Below are 17,560 nucleotides of genomic sequence, written 5' to 3'. Positions count from 1 at the left end.
ATTAATTTCTCTTGTTGGCACTTGAAGAAAACAAAAAGAGGAAGAAGGAAAAACAGGAATGGGAGACATTCCACGCAAAAGGGCACCTGCCCTTCTCATATTGTCTCAAAAACCCAAAGCCCCAGAGAGCAAGTCAGAGTGGTCTGGGTTGATTGTACACCCAAATAGGCCATTTGATCCATGTTGATCTTAGTCTTTCTCATGATGGTGGGTAAATCTGGGGTGGCTCTTGTGGTCCTCATATGAGGTCTTTGGTGCACATTAAGTGAGGCAGATACAGGCCACCCATTGTGTACCTCTGTGCCATTTAAATGGGCTTGCAATCTGAAGAGGTGTGAGGTCACAGTGATTTAACACTGGTCCACTTTTTCTTATGGCCTTGAGCCAGGTCATGACAATATCTTGTGTAGCACTAATGACGTAATGGCATCTGCTCATGTTATCTCATAACTTGAAGCTGTTTGTGCAGCACAACCCACACGGCACCAACAAGACATTGAGAACAATCCCAGCAGCCCTCGGCTCTCTTACCCAATGCTGTTATAAGGGGACCAAACTTCTTTAAATTTCGCTTCCACAGTGGCTTTAGAAAAAAATAAGCAAATCACGCAATGCTATTGAAATTATTAAAACATAGAGATTAACAGTCAGATATGTTTTGTGATTTTAAATGAGGAAGTGATATATTTGATATAACATGAATGTATTTCTTATTTCTTTTTTTTGGGGTTTTCTGTGGTGAGAAATGAAAGCTACAGGCAAGTAAATATTGCTTCCTGTAGTAACTTGTAAAATGTTCCTCATTGTTAACAATCACATTACATGTGAAGGTGTCAGTCAGTGGAAACACATAGTGAGGCACGCTGGCCAGCCATTGTATTCGTTCAGGACCAGCCCATCAAGTAAAGGTTTCAGCACCACGGACAGTGACCTGTGTTAAACTGGCCTCAGGTTCCTACATTGGCTCTATGGAATTTTCTGTAAATAATTAAATGCCACTGGCCCCCTACATGCGGAAATGTTTCCCCCTCCCCCAGACTTCTTCAGAGAGCTTTGGAGGACATTGTCTGCACGCTACCAGAGGCAACTAAGAATGTGCTTGAGTTGGGAGGAGGCAGTAGTCCCCATTTTTCCCTCCTGCTGTAGAAGGTCATCGGGAGGAGGTGGGTTTGCTGCTCTCTTTCGTGTCTCTTCAGCAGGTGGCTCTTAGAGATTTGTCTGAGAAAGGTCTGTACCAGGCTTGTGTTAAAGTGCTGCATTTTCGGGCACTGAGTGGACTGGCGGATTCTAGGTGGTCAGGTTTGTTGAGGCCTGGATCTTCCCCGCGGGGATGTTGGAGGTCCCTGTACAAGCCCCCCATTGAGAAGCACACGGTGGATCTTCAGTGGCAGATTGTGCACGGGGCAGTGGCCACAAACAGGTGATGCACATTGATTCCACAGGGTGGGAATTGGTTTTCTTAGCTAATCTGTTTCTTTAAAACAAAGAAATGGATTGTTTACTTGTGTCTTTTATTCTACATCATAGATAATGCGAACCTTCATATAAGTAAGAGGTAATATTTTGCTCAGTATCAGTTCAAGCTCAAATACTTCAGGTTTTTTATTTGACAAAACACATAAAATAGTCGTGCAAAGTTAGTGATTTATTTTTAAAACTATTGCACTGTGATATATTTAACATCATATTTTCTGTTCTGCCAAATCTCATATTGACAGCTTAGTGGTTTTCCAACAGCTTGTGGTGTCACATGGTGGTCGAAAATGATATTACAGGCTTTTGTTGAAATTCCTTAAAATTCATCTGGAATGTATTGATTTATGCTGTAATTAATGATGCAAATTAACACAGATGGGGCCATTTTGACCCAAAACAGCTAGTTGGAGGGTAGCAATCCTCCAGATTGCAAAGGTCAAGATACTAAAACCTGGAAAAGTACAAAGGACTGGAGCAAAAGAATAACAGTGAAAGCTGTCAGAAACAGGCAGGAAACTCTGCATGGATGTTTTTGAAGAGGTAGATGGTCCAGTTGGCTGTATTAGTCAGTCTGCTAAGAAACATAGTGCCAACAAGCCCATGGCCCCTTTTCATGTAAAACTTCGTACAGGAGGCTGTTTGTGCAGTTTAGTGCCTTTGTTAGCCTCGGCTCCTGTAAATCATATAAGCACACCCACCACACCCCCAGGAGCATTCCGTGTGCCCCCACTGGCCAACCTGCCTGTCCCCCCCAACCCACAGACCGTCTGTCGTTCTGAATTTTATCCACATGGCTGCTGACCAAGTCTAAGGTAAAATTCCATAAATGAAATTTTCAGTAAGATACAATTTTTTCCTCTAATTTGGGAGACAGTGCAGAATTATTGGAGTCGGTCCTAACTCTGTCTTGAATATGTACCCAGCAGGCACCTAGGACTCGTATCTCCCTCTGAGAATTTCTTCTAATGCGCTCAGCAGCAGAAATTCTCCATCCTAGATGAGCCTGCAAAGTTCTGTAGAAGTTAAATATACTTTAGTCAAATAAAGGATGAGACAATTTACTTAAAGCATGATATAGTTCATATTGCTCTTCAGGCTTCGTGATAAAATATTTAAATTATGGTGTACAAAGTTGTACATGCAAAGAAAACAATGCAGAGCGGCAGAGCGCCTGGCCCAGAGGGTCTAATGGAATTTATCTTAATGTCTTTATTCTATTTTACTTTCATTTTTACCATATTATTCATTGTATTGTTCTTTCAATTTTATTTCTATTTTGTTATTGCTAATACACCGGATCTGAGTGCCTCATTTTGTTCCCTTCATGTAGAACACGTTTTGTAATGACAATAAAACATCCTTATCCTCATCTAAATCACACTGTCTACCTACTAACCTGTTTAAATAATATACACTGAACAAAAATATAAACGCAACACTCTTGTTTCTGCTCCCATGTTTCATGAGATGGACTTAAAGATCTACAATTCATTCCAGATACACAATATTACCATTTCTCTCAAACATTTCTCACAAATCAGTCTAAATGTGTGATAGTGAGCACTTCTGCTTTGCTGAGATAATCCATCCCACCTCACAGGTGTGCCACGTCAAGATGCTGATCTGACATCATGGGTAGTGCACAGGTGTACCTTATACTGCCCACAATAAAAGGCCACCCTGGAATGTGCAGTTTTTTGCTTTATTGGGGGTCTGGGGACTCAGAACCGGTCAGTATCTGGTGTGACCACCATTTGCCTCATGCAATGCAACACATCTTCTTCGCATAGAGTTTATCAGATTGTCAATTGTGGCCTGTGGAATGTTGGTCCACTCCTCTTCAATGGCTGTGCGAAGTTGTTGGATATTAGTGGGAACTGGTACACGCTGTCGTATACGCCGGTCAAGCACATCCCAAACATGCTCAACGGGTGACATGTCCGGTGAGTATGCTGGCCATGCAAGAACTGGGACATTTTCAGCTTCCAAGAACTGTGTACAGATCCTTGCAACATGGGGCCGTGCATTATCTTGCTGAAACCTGAGGTGATGTTCATGGATGTATGGCACAACAATGGGCCTCAGGATCTCATCACGGTATCTCTGTGCATTCAAAATGCCATCAATAAAATGCACCCGTGTTCTTCGTCCATAACAGATGCCTGCCCATACCATAACCCCACCACCACCATGGGCCACTCGATCCACAACATTGACATCAGCAAAGCGCTCACCCACACGACGCCACACACGCTGTCTGCCATCTGCCCTGAACAATGCAAACCGAGATTCATCCGTGAAGAGAACACCTCTCCAACGTGCCAGACGCCATCGAATGTGCGCATTTGCCCACTCAAGTCTGTTACGGCGACGAGCTGGAGTCAGGTCAAGACCCCGATGAGGACGACGAGCATGCAGTTGAGCTTCCCTGAGACGGTTTCTGACAGTTTGTGCAGAAAGTGTTTGGTTATGCAAACCAATTGTTTCAGCAGCTGTCTGAGTGGCTGGTCTCAGACGATCTTGGAGGTGAACCTGCTGGATGTGGAGGTCCTGGGCTGGTGTGGTTACACGTGGTCTGCGGTTGTGAGGCCGGTTGGATGTACTGCCATATTCTCTGAAACGCCTTTGGAGACGGCTTATGGTTGAGAAATGAACATTCAATGCACGAGCAACAGATCTGGTTGACATTCCTGCTGTCCGCATGCCAATTGCACGCTCCCTCAATGCTTGTGGCATCTGTGGCATTTTGCTGTGAGACAAAACTGCACATTCCAGGGTGGCCTTTTATTGTGGGTAGTATAAGGTACACCTGTGCACTACCCATGATGTCAGATCAGCATCTTGATGTGGCACACCTGTGAGGTGGGATGGATTATCTCAGCAAAGCAGAAGTGCTCACTATCACACATTTAGACTGATTTGTGAGAAATGTTTGAGAGGAATGGTAATATTGTGTGTCTGGAATGCATTTTAGATCTTTAAGTCCATCTCATGAAAAATGGGAGCAAAAACAAAAGTGTTGCGTTTATATTTTTGTTCAGTGTAATTGGATCTCAAAGGTTAATTGTCACTCAATTACCCCCTCAGCCCAACAGTACCACAAACACCCAACATGCACGGAAATTTTCTCCTAAGTTGTTTTCACTGCCTGGAACAATACCACAGCAGTCACATGGACTGATGTTTCAAAACATTTCAGAAACCTTGCATTGAAACTTGAGGTCTTTAGAAGGGATCAGTCCTGGGTGGCAAACTTGCCATCACAAAGGTTTTTGATTAAGGGATTCATGATGCCAGGGAGCCATCTTTCACAAGCTGGTGGCCTGTGCCACTGATGCCTTTGCTTTGGTTTTATATGTCTGTCCTGGTTTGTGTTCTTGCCACTTCAGGTTCCCTGGTTTTGGTCTACATTCCTCGGTCCTCTGCTGTGGAGTCTACCTTCTGCTTCACCTCATTCTGGAGTCGCCCATCCAGTCAGCGGCCCATGTCCCCCTGGTTCCCTGTTTCCAGAGGTTGGTATGTTAGTCTCCGGGGTCAGGGGGCAGAAATCTGTCATGTTGGATGGGTGGCCCAGGTTGGGGTGCTCCATCATAGACTGGTACATGAATGATTATAAATGGTTTTTAACCAGTATGTACCGAGTGTGCGTCGTGACGAAAAGAATGTCATGGGAACATTTAGGACTGACTGCAGTATTAGTTCAAAGCATGATTGTGTTTTTCTTAATTTTTATTGATTTATTTTTGGATTATTAATTTTTTAAAGTAACTTGATTCAGTTAAAAGGGGTTTGTCCATTTGCTTTAGCAGAAGTTTGTGTAAGTATGATGTTCACCTTCCCTTTTCATAGTCTAGTCTTTGTCAAGTTTTATGCTTATTTCCCCTGGTTAAGTTAATCTGACTTGTGTGTTTAGGAGGGTCATACAGGCTTTTTGTTTGTAATGGAAGCACAGGGTCTGTACTTGCAGCTTATTTGCCATGCTAATGGAAGCATTTTACCTTCCTCTCTAATCTCTTTTTTTCTTGGCTCTCACTGCAGTCTCCTCTATGCCAGGGTTTCTCAAGCCAGTCCTTGGACCCCACTGCAAAGATCCACAGTTTTGCTCTGTCCAAGCTCTCAGCACAGCAGTAAAAGGTGACTGTTTGGTTCATGCATGCAGGGATCTGGGACAGAGCAAAAACGTGGAGCTGTCTGTTGGGCTGAGGAATGAGTTTAGAAATGCTGGTGTATGAAGTATTAAACCATTTGACCGGTTGGATAAATGTTCAAATGGTTTCTCAAAATATAAAAAGAGAGAATCTTCTGTTTTGCGTCTCATAACAAGCAAACTTGTTTTTTGTTTTTATGTCACTCTAGTATTTGATATCTAATTTTCAGTCTTCTGGCAATATAATCTGGTGAATGGGGAAAGACTTCCAGCAGGGGCTCCGGTTTCCTCCCACAGTCCAAAAGTGTGCAGGGTAGGTTAATTGGCAAATCTGAGTTGTGAGTGTTTGCGCCCTGCAGAGTGTTGACTCCTGCCCAGGGTTGGTTCCTGCCTACGCCTGTTGTTCCAAGGACAGGCTCCGGTCCCCCCGCGACCTCAGTTTGGCTTGCTGTCTCCCCGCTTGGTTTTCTTTGGTTTACGTCTTCACTAGCCCCCTCGTTGCTTTGACTTGTGTGTAAGTTATGTATGTGTGGTTGTATTGCTGCATAGGGAGTGACTGCTGTTTTGTTTTGCAAGTGTGTGTTGAACTCTGTTTATTTGGTTAGGGAGTGAGGTGGAGTGTTTGCCTTTTGGTTTCCTTTTCTTTTGCACTCAGGTGAGATTAGCTGTGGGTCGCACTTGATAGTTGGGGATTTTGTTTGTTATTTTGGCTGTGGTCACTCCCAAAGTCTTTTGCACCGGGTTATTTGTTCAGTGTCATTATACATGAAAAAAAATAAAAATACAAAAAATATCCCTTTGCCCACTGGTGTTCCCTTCTTGCCCTCACCCTGTTTGTCCCTTTGTCCCATTCCCCTTTCCCGTGAATACTGTTACACTCCAACCCTAGACAGGATATCATAACAGCATCTTACCTATTGTTTTAAAAGAGATGAGGGATATTATTCGTCGACCTTTAACTTTGCTATTTTAGAAATCCGTATCTGCCGGTGTGGTACCTTCTGAATGGAAGTATACACTGTAAAAAAAAGCAATTTTTTTTCACAGTTTTAAACCATTTTATATCAGCCATTTTGACTACAGTATAATTATTTTTTTCCTCTTATGTTAAATGACAGTAAAGGTTTATCAAAACTACATTGCATAAACATATTTTTACGCACAGTTTGTAAAATAAAAGAAACCCCTTCAGTGAAACTGGTCAATTTCTTTTCTGTATTTTTACAGAAATTAAACTTAGGGTCATATGCAGGGGCAGCATGGTGGTGCAGTGGTTAGCACTGTTGCCTCGCACCTCTAAGACCCGGGTTCGAGTCTCTGCCTGTGTCACATGTGTGTGGAGTTTGCATATTCTCCCCATGTCGTCGTGGGGTTTCCTCCGGGTACTCCGGTTTCCCCCCCACAGTCCAAAAGCATGCTGAGGCTGATTGGAGTTGCTGAATTGCCCGTAGGTGTGCATGTGTGAGTGAATGGTGTGTGAGTGTGCCCTGTGATGGGCTGGCCCCCCATCCTGGGTTGTTCCCTGCCTCGTGCCCATTGCTTCCGGGATAGGCTCCGGACCCCCCACGACCCAATAGGATAAGCGGTTTGGAAAATGGATGGATGGATGGTCATATGCTTTATCTGTAAAATTTTAATGGTTTTATTGTACCAACATGTGTTTTAGTAAATCGAAGGCACAACAGCTGTTTTCAATAATTTTGCTTTCATTATTAACTTTAATTTTACATTCAGTGTACATAAAATGTACATTGTTTTACTGTCATAAACCAGATGACCACCATAATTGTACTGTGTTGTTGGATATATATGAAATGGTTTGCATAGATCTAAGGTTATAAACATTAAAAAAACTTAAAATTAGAAAATATAGACCCTATATTATAGGGAATATGCGAGTAATCGAATTGATATTGTAACGAACCCAAACTACAGTAGCGTCAGAGGCTGTAAACGGAGAACAGATCACCACCAGACTGCAGCTACAATTACAAAGATAATTTTATTCAGTACAATTCATGCAGCGACCCATCGGGTCGGATCTGGATTCACAAAGAGTTCGGTCCCGCTTTCTCCCCGTAGCACACCACCCCTTTTTAAGCGTGTGTTAACCCACGCTACCACACAGTAAATCCCGCACCACACAACATCCCCATTAGGGCACGGCACACCAATAGCAATGCAATGCACAGTAATCCCCACACTTCGGGCACAGGCAAGCGTTACGGGACCCGAACCGCCTCTATAGTCCTGTCCCGACCCTAAGCGGTTACACTGCGCATTTAAAACACACAGAACACTCACACAATAAAGACATAGTTAAAACAGAACACCCCCTCCCCCCCAGGGATCAGGACCCTCCCCCGGGGAAGGAATAATCACACCGGTCCGTCACCTAGAACGTCCCACGGAAAGGGAATTTCCCTTCCCCCCCCAATCCGTCCCTATGAGGGCCGCTACTCCCGTCTATCAACCACCCCCACTGTCCTGACTGTCCTCGCCCTACCGCACCGGGAACTGTCCCTACAGCCCACTCTCTGGCTTCACAGCCAGCAGCCCTAAACGGCATACGAGCGGCACCTCCCTCCCGGACCCCACCCGTATGGTGCCTACCAGACCAAATCTCCCTAACGCGCCTCCCACTCCCTCTCTTAACCCCAGATCCCTCACAACCCAGGTGTAGCCACTTAATTAACTATTACCTTCCACGCCCATCCCTCACCCCCCACACATCATCATTACACTCCCCCACCCTTAGGGCAGACTCGTCCTCGAGTCACAACATTTCATAGTCCTTGGACCATGTTGGTGGCCTCCTCTGACGTCGCAGACGAGTCTTCTGAACTGGAGCCCCTTCCCTCCGTTCTTGTTCCTTGGCCCCATGCATAGCAGCAGGCCCATCTCTGTGTGGCTCTGGAGGGACCTTACGGGCTCGGCTCCGCCAGGTTCAGGTAGGCTGGTCCCCTTCCCCCTGCTGACCTGGTCCAATTGCACTTGCCTCTTCTGGCCGATTGGCTGCCATTGCCCACACTTCTACCCCTGGCACCCCCCCCTCCATCTCGCCACCCTTTTCTACTTAAGGCCGTGGTTGCGGATAGCCACCACCAGGGGGGGAACCCCTTAGCTCAGGCAGGGTACCAACAGGCATCACTTGGTCTCTGCCCTCCTGATTCGCAGCCTCTGTTACAGTAGAGAGAAATGGTTTAAGTCGATTAAAATGCACCACCACCTCACTTCCCCCTTCCACTGGTACCACTCGATACAATACCTCCGTTGCCCTTTCCACCACCTTATATGGACCCTTGAACCTCCTCTGTAACTTTGGACATAACCCCCGTCTTCTAGCCTTCCTCCAAACCCATACCAGTTCCCCCTCTGAATAGTACTTGACTTGCGCTCTAAAGTCATACGCTTGCTTCTGCTTACCCGAAGCTCTTGCCTGATGACATTTCACTGCTCCCACCACTGTGGACAATATGTCCCCTAGTCTAGCCACATATTCCGTTACAAAGGAAAATCTTTCCCCCTCGTTGAGATTCAACATAACATCCACTGACAACACTATCTCTTGCCCAAAAACAACCTTGTACGGTGTAACCCCAGTACTAGAGTGAATACTACTCCTGTAAGCCATCATCACACAAGGCAACAAAACATCCCAATTGGACTGATTTTCCTCCACAAAGAGAGACAACATTGCCAACAATGTCCTGTTAAACCTCCCAATCATCCCATCTGACTGGGGGTGATAAGCTGATGTCTTAGTCTTTTGAATGTTCAACAATTGACACACCTCGTTGAATAGATTTGATTCAAAATTTCGGCCCTGATCTGTATGGATAGAGCGAGGGGCCCCCAAGCGACAGACCCACTGCTCCGCCAAGACCTGGGCCACAGTGGAAGCTTCCTGATTAGGGAGAGGGAATGCCTCAGTCCATTTTGAGAAATAATCCCCAATGACCACAATGTACATATTTATCCCTGGAGTTACCGGTAATGGCCCTAAAATGTCCAATGCTACCCGTTCATATGGCCTAGCGGTTACAACAGACTGCAGCGGGGCACACCCCTGTTTCCCCCCCACTTTCCGGGAACCACAATCCACACACTCCCGACACAAGTGCTTAACATCCCCAAACCATCCCAGCCAATAATAGTGATCTTTCACCTTTGCTTGCAACTTTTGTATTCCCAAATGACCCCTAGTGGTAGCATCATGCAACTGCCTCAAAATTTCTGGCACCAAAGACTTGTCGATAACAACCTGGACTTGGTTTGCTGCATCAGAATGCAAAGGTGGATATCGTACCAACCTAGAACCCTGCAACTGATCCCACGCTGATGCATATTTCCACAACTCATTTGGAGGCTGACTACCTGCCCTCCCTCCCTTCCTTTAAAGCAAAAATCTCCCGCAGCTCAGCATCTCCTTGCTGATCCTGCCCCAGCTCATCACACTCCTCCTGACATGCCACTGCCTCCTGACACACCTCTCTCACAGCACATATCACCTCTCCCCCTTTTTCCTGGGTAGCTGGCGGTGAGTCTGAGGTTACTGGCAGAAAAGCGGGCACTCTAGAGAGGGCGTCCGCATTAGCGTGTCCCCGACCCGGCCGATGCACTCTCTTATATTGGAAGCTGGCCAGCTGCTCCACCCACCTAGCCAACTGCCCCTCTAAACCTTGGAAATTATGCAACCATCTTAAGGAGTTATGATCTGTCCGTAAGACGAACTCCTTCCCCAACAAGTAGTATTTAAAATGTTTTATGAAGGTAACCATACTTAACTCCTTCTTGGTTGTTGCATATTTCCTTTCTTGTTTAGTCAAAGCCCTACTAGCATATGCTATCACCTGTTCCCGTCCCCCTTCTACCTGGGACAATACTGCCCCAATACCTGCATCACTTGCATCCGTATCTAATATAAAGGTTTTATTAGGGTCGGGGTAAGACAGGACTGGTACAGACATCAAACTAAGTTTGAGCTGTTCAAATGCTGCCTGACAAGCTTCTGTCCATGTAAACCGTCTGCCCTTCTCGGTCAGCTGGAGCAGAGGACGAGCAAGTTCAGCAAAACCCCGAATAAACCTCCTATAATAAGAGGCAAGGCCCACAAAACTCCTCCCCTCTGTCTGATTTTTAGGCACCGGCCACTGGCGCACAGCTTCCACTTTAGCCGGATCAGCTTTCACACCCCTAGCCGATATTATATGACCCAAATACTGCACTTCTGTGGCAAACAAGTTACAGTTCGCCGGTTTAACCTTCAGATTAGCCTGACGCAATTTCGTTATAACCTCATCCACATGGTCCAGATGTTCTTGAAAGGTACGGCCAAATATTATTGTATCATCTAAGTACACCAAACAAGTAGTCCACTGAAGACTCGCCAACTCTAAATCCATGAGACGCTGAAAAGTTCTCAGAACTGTTACACAGGCCAAAACTCAGCACATTAAATTGGAAAAGGCCTGACGAGTGATAAACGCCGTCTTATGCTTATCTTTTGGATCCACCTCGACTTGCCAGTACCCACTGGCTAAATCCAATGTAGAAAACCAGCAAGCCTTGCTCAAACTACCCAACGCATCATCAATTCGGGGTAAGGGGTACGTGTCTTTACGGGTAACATCATTCAATTTGCGATAATCAACGCAAAACCGAAGGCCACCATCTCGCTTCCGTACCAGAACCACCGGCGCTGCCCAAGGGCTATTCGAGGGCTGAATGATGTTATTCTCCAGCATCTGCTTTAAGTGACCAGATACTTCCTCCTGCAAATGGAGGGGGACACGGCGGGGAGGCAACTTTACCGGCTTCGCCTCACCAGTATCAATGTTATACAACATCAGGCGAGTTCTCCCCAAATCTCCCTCTCCGGCACTAAATACAGACAAATTCTTCTGCAACGCGGTATAAATACCAGTCATATCGGATGAGGCAAACCCCTTCTGGTGCAATCAAAATATGTTACAAGCCTATCGACTGTCCAGGGCACAACAGAATCCTCCTCATCCTCACCCAGGTCTACATTCTCTGCTTTCCGACTCACCTCAATACCCGTATGCAAGGTACCTACCCTCATCCCCCCATCATTATATTACACTGGCTAGATGCCAAATCCAAAGGCTCCAACATACCCTCAAAAGCAGCCCCACCTGTATTCTCCACCTTACCAGCAATGATTGCCTCACTTCGAGGGGGGGGGGATTACAGTATCTTCTGGAACCATGACGACCCGAGGCTTGTCCACATCTGCTGGCACAAGGAGAGGTAATAATTGACCCATAACCCGACACTCCTTCCTACCAAAATCCAACACCACCCCATATTTACTTAGAAAGCTTTTCATCCCCTCTTGCATCTTAGACACCGTGGTACGAAGCGATTTTACCTCCTGCCTTAACTCCTCTACCACCCCCAACAACACCTCCATTTGTTCATCCCTTTCTAATTTATGCTCCACCACTCCCCTCACTTTAACGTCAGGTGGCAAAGAAGTGTGCTCCAAACTTCTCAGCAACTCCATTTCAGAAGCAAGTTCAATGACATCTTCCAGCGTATTAGGCTTGGCACTACACAGGCTAACCCGAAAATCACCGGTAGCAAAATGCGTAATAAACTGGTCTCTTGCCAACAGATCACAAATCCGATGATCAGCCGTGGGATAAGCCCTAGCGGCTAATCTCCGTAAGGCGTTACCAAATTCCCTTGCCGTCTCGCTATGCAGGCGGCGACGGGCGGTAAAACTAGCTCTATTCCAATCACTACTATCACCAGGTTCAAAACACCTTGCCATAGCCGCTTTTAACAACCCATAATTACTTTTAGCCTCACTCGGCATCCCACTATACATCTCTCTAGCACGGCCAGACAACAGCAAAGACATAAACTTAATTTTCAGAGACTCATCCCACCTGTTTACCTCAGGCGCCAGATAAAATTGTTCCGACCAGTCAGACCACTCACGCCCCACACCATTAAAAGTTTCCGGTATAAATATTGGGTGAGCAGGGGGGGCCACCGGGAGATTGAGAAAACACTCTCTACACGTATAACAGGACAATCAGCGCCCTCATAATTAGGAGATTGTACACTATCCTCCGCCTCCGATATGTTAAAGCTAATTCTAGGTTTCTAAACGGGAAAACCACAAAGGAAAGAAATGATCCCACCGCTGCCACCAGTCAGACCTACAGTGTGAGGTGTAGAGCTGGGTGGCGTTCGATGCCATTGGCTTTAGATAAACTGAACTGTCAGCGCTGTCACTCTAGCTTCACCATCCCTTGTGGAACTGGAGTGCTGACATTTCAGGGACTCCCCATGCCTGTGTTCCCACTTGCCTCTCCCTCCTACTTATGCTGCCATTGCCATATCTGCCGGAGCTTGCACTTTGCACTTCATACTGCACTCACCTAACTGTTAGCACTGCCTATAGTCTCCCCTATACTTTGACTAATTGCACATTTTATTTCCCCAACTCCTCCTGGGGTGTGCTGCCTGGAGACCTCAATCTATCAAGATTTTCAGCACACCCTGCTACATGTGACATGTACCCATGACGTCCTTGCATCCAGCTCGCGTTCTGCCTGTGCCATCTTCCATGTATGACCCGCTGCCTAATTACTTCTGGTTGCCTGGCGATTGGAAGGAGAGTCGGCACGGGCTTGTCATCACCTCCCTGCTCCCCGGTTGTGCCTCAAATCCTGTGATTTGGACAATGTGACTTGGCACTTAGCCATCTCTTCTATTCGACTCTCCCTGCCGGCCCCTGGAGGTTGGGCTCCCCCTTTGAGTCTGGTCCCTCCCAAGGTTTCTTCCTTCTAGAGAGTTTTTCCTTGCCACTGTCACCTATGTCTTACTCACTGGGGGCTTTGGGTGGGGATGCTGTAAAGCGCTTTGAGACAATGTATTGTTGGGATAACGCGTCATACAAAAATAAATTTGTTGTTTTTCTGTTTTAAAACCAAATGGGAAAACCGTAAAATCACCTTTTTTTGTTTCTTTTCTATGAGTAAATTCAGATCTAACAGATACCAGAGATGTAAGATACAGCCTAATGTGAACTTTATCTTAATTTTACAACATTAACAGTCCCAGTCATAAGCTTGGAAACACCCACCCTTAGAATGGTGTATTTTTGTAATATTTTCTACATTTTAGGATAAAATATGAAGCCTGATTTTTTGTTTTCTGCTTTTCGCTTTTTCCCCTTCTGACAGAAAAACCAAAAAACGCTGCTGTTGTTTAGTTTTTCTGATTTCGTTTTGGACTGGAAAACCCAAGGACAAACGATACATGGACTTTTTGCATTTGTTTGGCTTTAATGTGTTTGATATAAACCTAGAGTTGAGAACCTACAGATGTGTGTGTTTGTATGAGTAATCCATCCATCCATCCATCCATCCATTTTCCAAACCGCTTATCCTACTGGGTCGCGGGGGGTCCGGAGCCTATCCCGGAAGCAATGGGCATGAGGCAAGGAACAACCCAGGATGTGGGACCAGCCCATCGCAGGGCACACTCACATACCATTCACTCACACATGCACACCTATGGGCAATTTACCAACTCCAATTAGCCTCAGCATGTTTTTGGGCTGTGGGGGGAAACCGGAGTACCCGGAGGAAACCCCACGACGACATGGGGAGAACATGCAAACTCCACACACATGTGACCCAGGCGGAGACTCGAACCTGGGTCCCAGAGGTGTGAGGCAACAGTGCTAACCACTGCAGGACCATGCTGCCTGTTGTATGAGTAATATAATGTAAAAATTAAATTCTATTTTATGTCCAGTACAAAAGGCAAGCATATCATACAGGTAAAACACCCACATTTAAAAAATGTTTTCATGAAAGTCTGTAACAGTAGAGTGAAGGAACTGACCAGTGGCTGGGCTACTGATATATGGTATGATGATGACCATTGAATGTTTCTCAACTTTTTAACCCTAAAAAAACACACCACTTCCAGAGATGATGATATATATATTATTTATTTAAAATGTAATGTTTCCTGGGGGCTGGGGAGGACACCTGCAGGAGAGAGACAGATATTGATCATGTAAACATCCTTCAGCAGTGCAGTAGTCATACTTCACATTTTTTATTGGGATTGTTGTGGGGGGGGCACATGCAGCCATGGTACCTAAGCTCTGCTCAAGTGAGATCTGAGTTACAGGGAAAGGTCCATAGACCTTGTTTATATGCTGCTGTTCCACAGACTTCCAGTAGGGGCTCCATGTGAGGAAAGAGCGAGGGCTATGCTCTCTCTCAAGTACACACAGAGTCACAGAGTAGGTCAAAGAAGCGAAAACAAAGTACCATACCTGAGTTGTTGTCACTGAACACGAAGTCCCGGTTTGCTCCAAACTACAGGTGAGAAAGGCCCTCCTCTAAATTGGCCTCTCTCATGCGGGACGGGGGCCGTAAGGTGGCGTGGACCTCAGGAGCAGCGTGCAGCAGTATGAGCAGCCATGCCTGTGCCAGCAGCACCACTGCCTGTACCCGGTTGTCCCATGTTGGGGACAGGCCAAGCGCCGCGTTGCCATACAGGCAGAAGGTGATCCAGGCCACCCACAGCAGGACTGAGGCCAGGCAGGTGATGAGCAGCCACGTGGTCCTGCACCTCCACCGTGGCTGCTGCCTCCACAGACTGCAGGCCGCCCCCACCAGTGCTGCCAGGAGCAGGACCAGCACATAAGTGGTGGCCAGCGCAAAGTCCAGCGGCTGGTATTCACAGGCTGGCTGGCACATGGACATCGTGGCTAGAAGGATCCACTCCGGATCCAACACGGCCAAGGCCACCGCCAGCCCCATCAGTTGACCTGTGCTGGGGCTATGAGCACCTTGTCCCAACCGGCGCAGTCGCAGACCATGAAACACGAGGCAGGTGTTGCAGACAGCAAGCAACACCCCCCTCAGGACACGCCGGGCGAAGCAGAGGCTCTCTTGCTGCTCAGCGATGTATCCCAGGCTGAGGCCACAGAGCCCAAATATGGCAGCGAACAGCAGGAGTAGCGGCGCCACCCCCGCTGCGCTCCTCAGCCTCTGTGATCTTCCGCAGGCGACACAGTACCACCAGGAGCAGGATCAGCGAGGCGAGGGCCGCCGCCGCTGCCGCCACCACCACCACCAAGCCCCACACCGCATCCAGCTCACACAAGGCCGTGTAGGGCCTTGTCAGGATGGAGCCGGATCCGCAAGGCGAAGCTTCGTCCCATGAAGAGCTGCCCCCCACCAGGGACAGGACGAGGAAGGTGAAGAGATTAATAGAGGGAGCCATCACTGGCAGGGAGAGAGAAAGGAATCATTTAATGGGTTGAAGAAGTATTAGTCCATTAAACGCAATGTAGCCTGCTGCTGTGCAGGACACATCACAGGCGACACGCTGAGCATGCTGACAACTGAGCAATGGACTTCTACAGTGTGAGACTACATGCACTTTCTTAAAAAGCAGTAATCAATGCCATGCCAACCAGCTGAACAACTTCACAAGTAAATCGGCACATTATATAGGTCACCATCATTGTAAAAATTAATTATTATTTAAATTCAGGGGTCTCAAAGAAATTACTGTATCTGGCCGGCCGATATCAGAGAAAAATTAAAACCATGTAATGTCATTCCAGCGCAATTGACACCCGCCAGTCTGCATGTTTTGTGGTCAGGAGTTTAGCATCTCCCAGCGATTTTTTTAGTTTAAGACCTTTGATCTAAGTGAAGTATACATTTTGAAGGGGAGGCCTTACCTTCACTGTCAATGTCTTTCAGCTTCACTTGCTCTTACAACACGTACGATGCACTCACGAATCGTTTGTGTTTGCTTCTCCCTTATCAAACAGATTATTTATAAGCGGTGCATCATGACGTAGTACTGCATTTTTTACGTAATGGAACGCTAACGTTCTAAATAGGGTGGGGGCAGGGAGGGGGCATTAAGTGTCATCCTTTTTGTGTTTACTTTTGAAAAATTGAGATATAACCTTTAAAAAGCACGGATATAATGTAAGAAACTTTTTAAAAAATAAATACAAATAAAAACGAGCAAATGCATTCAATCTCATTTCTTGTAGCTAGTGCTGGAAACTTTGGTGGACACCAATAACGATATATTTTTGTCCAGTAATATTACCAATACCTAATGTTTGTCCAAACCCATGCAGCGCTCTAAGAAACTCCAGCTTCTGCGATTCCCCCTGCAGACCGCTACGGCTGATACAAAGACAAATGCGCAAAAGATGCTAGTAAGATACAGAGATTGGTCATTGGTTAATATTATATAAATACGCAATTAATAATATGACAAGTGGCAGTATTGCTACACGATTAAATAAACGACAAAAACAATAATAATGACTGATAAGTCATAACGCGTTTTTTTCTTTGATGGTGATAACATGTACATGCAGTACACCGATACCGAAATAAGAGAATTAATGCTATTAGCAGAAAATTATTACTGGAGACATAATTGTTAGGACACCCTCGGCAGGGAAACGCGGACCCAGGAATGCGGAACAGAGCGATCTTTATTAGATCGAGCAGGTAACAGGCTTTCAATGGGCCAGGCAAGAAGAATGGTCGGGGACAGAAGGTAGATTCGGTAGCCGGGGAGATCCAGTCCAACAGGCAGGCACAGGACACGGAGACGAAGGGAAGGGGAGACGAGAGATCCTGGGGCTGGCAGGGAAGGCAGGACGGGAGGTTCAGGGACGAGGGCTGCTCTGGGAAAGGAAGGCAGGCAAGGTAAGGAACGAGGGAATGACACTGGACAAGCAAGCGCTCGATATAGAAATGAAACATTGGCAATACTTCGCAACCCCCGTTGCGTGTGCTGTCCCGTTGTAGTCTCCAGTACGCAGGCTTAATTGATGACATCCGCCGGTGTACGTGACAATAGTTATGTTTCTTCCCGTTTGCAATCAAAGTGTGA

General features: G+C 46.3%; 1 protein-coding gene and 1 long non-coding RNA gene across 2 annotated transcripts; both read right to left on the bottom strand.

The window, feature by feature from the left end:
- Nucleotides 1–14,602: 14,602 nt before the first annotated feature.
- LOC125726794 (G-protein coupled receptor family C group 5 member B-like) lies at nucleotides 14,603–15,644 on the bottom strand. The gene is made up of 2 exons (XM_049003289.1): nucleotides 14,955–15,644; nucleotides 14,603–14,661 (listed from the first exon to the last, which is right to left on the bottom strand). The coding sequence occupies exon 1, from the start codon at nucleotides 15,442–15,444 to the stop codon at nucleotides 14,998–15,000; it is 447 nt and encodes a 148-aa protein (XP_048859246.1). The 5' UTR covers nucleotides 15,445–15,644; the 3' UTR covers nucleotides 14,603–14,661; nucleotides 14,955–14,997.
- Nucleotides 15,645–15,660: 16 nt separating this feature from the next.
- On the bottom strand, nucleotides 15,661–17,018 carry LOC125726795 (uncharacterized). The gene is made up of 3 exons (XR_007388397.1): nucleotides 16,766–17,018; nucleotides 16,377–16,457; nucleotides 15,661–15,912 (listed from the first exon to the last, which is right to left on the bottom strand). It is a non-coding gene; the product is annotated as an uncharacterized LOC125726795 (long non-coding RNA).
- Between the last annotated feature and the right edge of the window lie 542 nt (nucleotides 17,019–17,560).

This window comes from Brienomyrus brachyistius, unplaced genomic scaffold (assembly GCF_023856365.1).
Source record: "Brienomyrus brachyistius isolate T26 unplaced genomic scaffold, BBRACH_0.4 scaffold76, whole genome shotgun sequence".
NCBI lineage: Eukaryota > Metazoa > Chordata > Actinopteri > Osteoglossiformes > Mormyridae > Brienomyrus > Brienomyrus brachyistius.
The sequence above is the reverse complement of the archived record's forward strand: the minus strand, read 5'-3'. Positions and strand labels throughout refer to the sequence as shown.

Coding starts and splice junctions, on each gene's coding strand:
- LOC125726794 (XM_049003289.1), bottom strand. CDS start 15,444: ATGGGGCTGGCGGTGGCCTTGGCCGTGTTGGATCCGGAGTGGATCCTT.